This window comes from Parasteatoda tepidariorum, chromosome 1 (genome assembly GCF_043381705.1).
Source record: "Parasteatoda tepidariorum isolate YZ-2023 chromosome 1, CAS_Ptep_4.0, whole genome shotgun sequence".
In the NCBI taxonomy this organism is placed as follows: domain Eukaryota; kingdom Metazoa; phylum Arthropoda; class Arachnida; order Araneae; family Theridiidae; genus Parasteatoda; species Parasteatoda tepidariorum.
In genome coordinates, this window is record NC_092204.1 from 106,724,855 (window position 1) to 106,728,578 (window position 3,724).

Genomic DNA, 3,724 nt, shown 5'->3' on the forward strand with positions numbered 1-3,724 from the left:
TCCAGAATGAGACTTCATAGAAGCTATAAGAGGCAGCAACATAAAAAGTCAATTAAAAATAAGAGAAAACAATAATTAACTACATTACTACATATGTAATAGTAGGATTGATTCAGATCATGTTATTCGAGTTATAGTGCAAAACTGTCTACTTTATTGACTTACTTCAATATTTTCTCTTCAATCTGAATCCTCGTAATTGCTAATAGCAATCTTCTCCTAAACCTGATTGCATATGTGTGTTATTAATTTAGTCTCTACATAGTCTTACTATGGGCGTCACAGTCATTTGGTTTTTGAAATGGACAAATAAATACACAGAATAGTTCTCTAAATTTCACTTGTGAATTTCTTAATTTATATTTAACTAAAATGAATTTAAATCAATATAAAATCATGAAATTTTTCTCTACTTATCTGAAATATTCCAGGAGACTTAAAGAGATTTCCAATTATTGAGGGGGACATATACTAATTAACAAAAAGTACCACACTTCTTTTAGATACTTCATGACCATTAAAAATTTTAAAAAACTCTAATTTCTTCTTTTAGAAATGACTTATTGTCCAAAATTAGCATGGACGTATCGTATAATAAATAAAAAAAGTACCTGACACATTAGGTGAGGAACTTCCACTATAAGCAGGAAATGTTGGTCTCGATGACGTTGTCATCAGAGGTTTAAAATCTGTGCCCACAGGGGATTGCGAAGATGATGTTGATGTCTAAAACAAGAGAAAGGGACAGTACATTCAACACCATTAGGTTTAGTTATTTTAAACATTGAAGTAAGTGGATAGAAAAAAAAAAGTGAAAAGGTACAAATCCTTTTCAACTAATCTGTAACACCATGGACAAACTGTGAAATTGGTCTTTATAGCATAGAGTACACTATGAGTATAAAATGTTATCCATTGTAGGGTAAAGTAACCAGTGAAGGAACACTTAAGCTTCGCTTGCCTTTCAAAAAATCATATTAATTTCAAAATTCGTAATTTTAGTTAAATGACAGTGTCAACATATTTGTTACTAATTGCAAATTATGTAAAAAAATTGAACAGAATTTACATAATATTGTTTTAAAGTTTTGGAGGTTCAAATAACAAGTAGTAAGAAGACCAAGTGAAGGAACAGCTCTTACCAGTGAATGAACACCCAGTAAAGGAACACTTAATTTTGGTTATTTTTTAATGCTCTTTATGAATTTGTAAGCGATACAAATATTTAAAAAGAAGCCTATTCTTGAAATTATAACATAAATACTTGGAAAATGTTAACTTTTTTTTTATAATCATGAATTGAAAATTAAAGAGTCAATGGTTTGCTGAGAAAAAATAATTTACAGATCTCTTTGAATGGGAGTTCAAAAGCTTTCAGAAAAAGAGTGCATTATAAAATCTATTATTATTAAATTATAATCAACTAATTTTTAGAGAATTTAATAAAGTTAAAAATACAAAAACATTTTTTCAAAATAGAAAAAAATTACCACTCTCAATTGCGAACAAACTTGAATCATTGTGTGAACACGGACAGAATTTAAAAACCGAATCCTAACCCTGTCTTTCACATCCACCATAATCTTTGCCTTTCCTAAATTGCACAGTCCCATAGTCTGCATAGAGATCAAAGACATTTGCTTAGCAACCATGGAAAAATTTTATGTTGTATTCTAGTTTAACAGGGTTATAATGGAGCAAATTTTGATGAAAGCAAAGTAAGTTGATGATATTTTAACTGTTTGGAGATACATTTCCGCCTAAAAAATGTGGGTATAATGGATGAAAAAATTTAAATTAAGAAAATTATTAGCAAATAATTTAAATTAGTGAAATTAAAAAAATATATAAGAAAAAATTTCCAGCTTTTCTATAAAATTTCCAGGTTTTTATCCAAATTTCCCTGATTTTTCCAGTATAAAAAAAATTCCCTGATAATTCCAGGTTTTCCAGGTGGGTGGCCACCCTGTAAATAATTGGCACAGCATCATCTATTGATATTAATTTTAAACATAAATTTTAGACATTATTTAACACAAGGAATGGGGTTCAACAGTTTCTATTACGTAATAAGCTTTGCTTCGTGTATTTATGAGGAAAGATAAACTTCTTTGCATGCTTCAGAACCAGTGTGATTGTGTATATTTAGAGTAAAGGACGGGCTTTTACGAGAAAAATATTTACATTTGGGTTTTTGAACTTAGCATAGAACAAAATGAAAATCTGACTAGTTGTCTATTATTGTCTACAACATTACAATTATGAAAATTTATGATGACACAGAGTGAATAGGTAAATGAATGTAACAAGGGAATTATGAATGAATGAGTTCATCAATTTGAGAAAAACAAATAAAAAAGCTTTTAACTTTTTCTACTCTGATGTGGCCTCTAACTGGACATCAAATGTCACTACTGTGCTAAAATTTAATGCTTTTATAACTTAATATTTTATGACTTATTTGATACATAAAATTATTGTATTATGTATTTTAGATGATTCAGTGCTTATATTAGTTTACATTGAATTTTAAAGTACTCAGAAGGCAAAGGGTTAAATCTATAATTTACAACCTATAAAGAGTTTTTTTTTTAATAATTTCAATTTATCATCTATGCAAAGGCTAACAAGTGAATTGTAGCTTGTACTAATTGTTACTGACCCATAACATTCGCGGATTAAAAAATTAGGTCTTATTTATGCACAATAATACTCAAGAAAATGTTTCTTACCAGAGAAACATCTTCATCTGGATGCACTATTTTACTTGATGCAGTATTAGTTTGGCTTGGAGGAGCAGTACACAGGCGTTTTGCGTCTGGGTTGGTTTGAGGACTCAATGAAGCTTCTAAACAAAACAAAATGTTTTTTTATTATCAAAATATAGTAAGTAATAATACTATATTATATAAAAGAGATTTCAATCTTGCAGCTTAAAGAAATTGTATATTAAAAAAAAAAACACAAAAAAACAAACATTATATTGAAATGTGTTAACACACCTTTAATATACTCTTCTCTAATGTAGTTCCAGCTTTTCATATTTTAATATAAATATTACGAGGTTGTATATGGAAAAGCTTTTTCAACAATTCAAATTTAGCTTTAATTTTTGCATGAACAAAGCAGTGCCCAGGTTATAAAAAATTAAAAACAAAGAGAATAATTTTATTCCCGTATAAGAGACTAGAATTACATAAAGATATTAAAAAAAGTTTGCTTAGAATCTGATATGATTAGACAGTTGAAATTTTATAAAAATTTCTTAATGTTAGAAAATGAAGCCTCATGCCATATCATTTGAATAAAAAAGAAACCCACCTATTACTCTTATACTAATTGTGAAAAGTAGATTTAGGTGCAGTGCAGTAAATATTGTTTAATAGCTTTACATGAGGAAGGAGAAAAAAACCTAATTACATCCATCACTTACAAAACAATATATGCCTTTGCAGAAGTAATTTTTACTTATATAAAAGGATCTGATTGTTAATAGCTACAATGAAAAAGTTCATAAAGAAAAAACTTTAAAAAATCAATGTAGTTTAATGTTAAAATATCAAACCTTAAAATGTTCCTACTTACCTGCACTGTAAGATACTGGTACTCCAGAATGAGACTTCATAGAAGCTATAAGAGGCAGCAACATAAAAAGTCAATTAAAAATAAGAGAAAACAATAATTAACTACATTACTACATATCTAATAGTAGGATTGATTCAGA

General features: G+C 28.2%; 1 protein-coding gene across 1 annotated transcript in view; it reads right to left on the reverse strand.

Moving 5' to 3' along the window:
* The window catches only part of LOC107441833 (BUB3-interacting and GLEBS motif-containing protein ZNF207-like), a gene marked incomplete at its 3' end in the record, with an annotated part of 19,498 nt that continues 15,774 nt past the window's right edge, over positions 1–3,724 (reverse strand). Inside the window, exons 8-9 of the mRNA XM_071186569.1 lie at positions 612–726; positions 1–23 (exon numbers count right to left, since the gene is read on the reverse strand). Of these exons, the coding sequence (XP_071042670.1) occupies positions 1–23; positions 612–726 (138 nt within the window). The remainder of the gene's footprint in view (positions 24–611; positions 727–3,724) is intronic.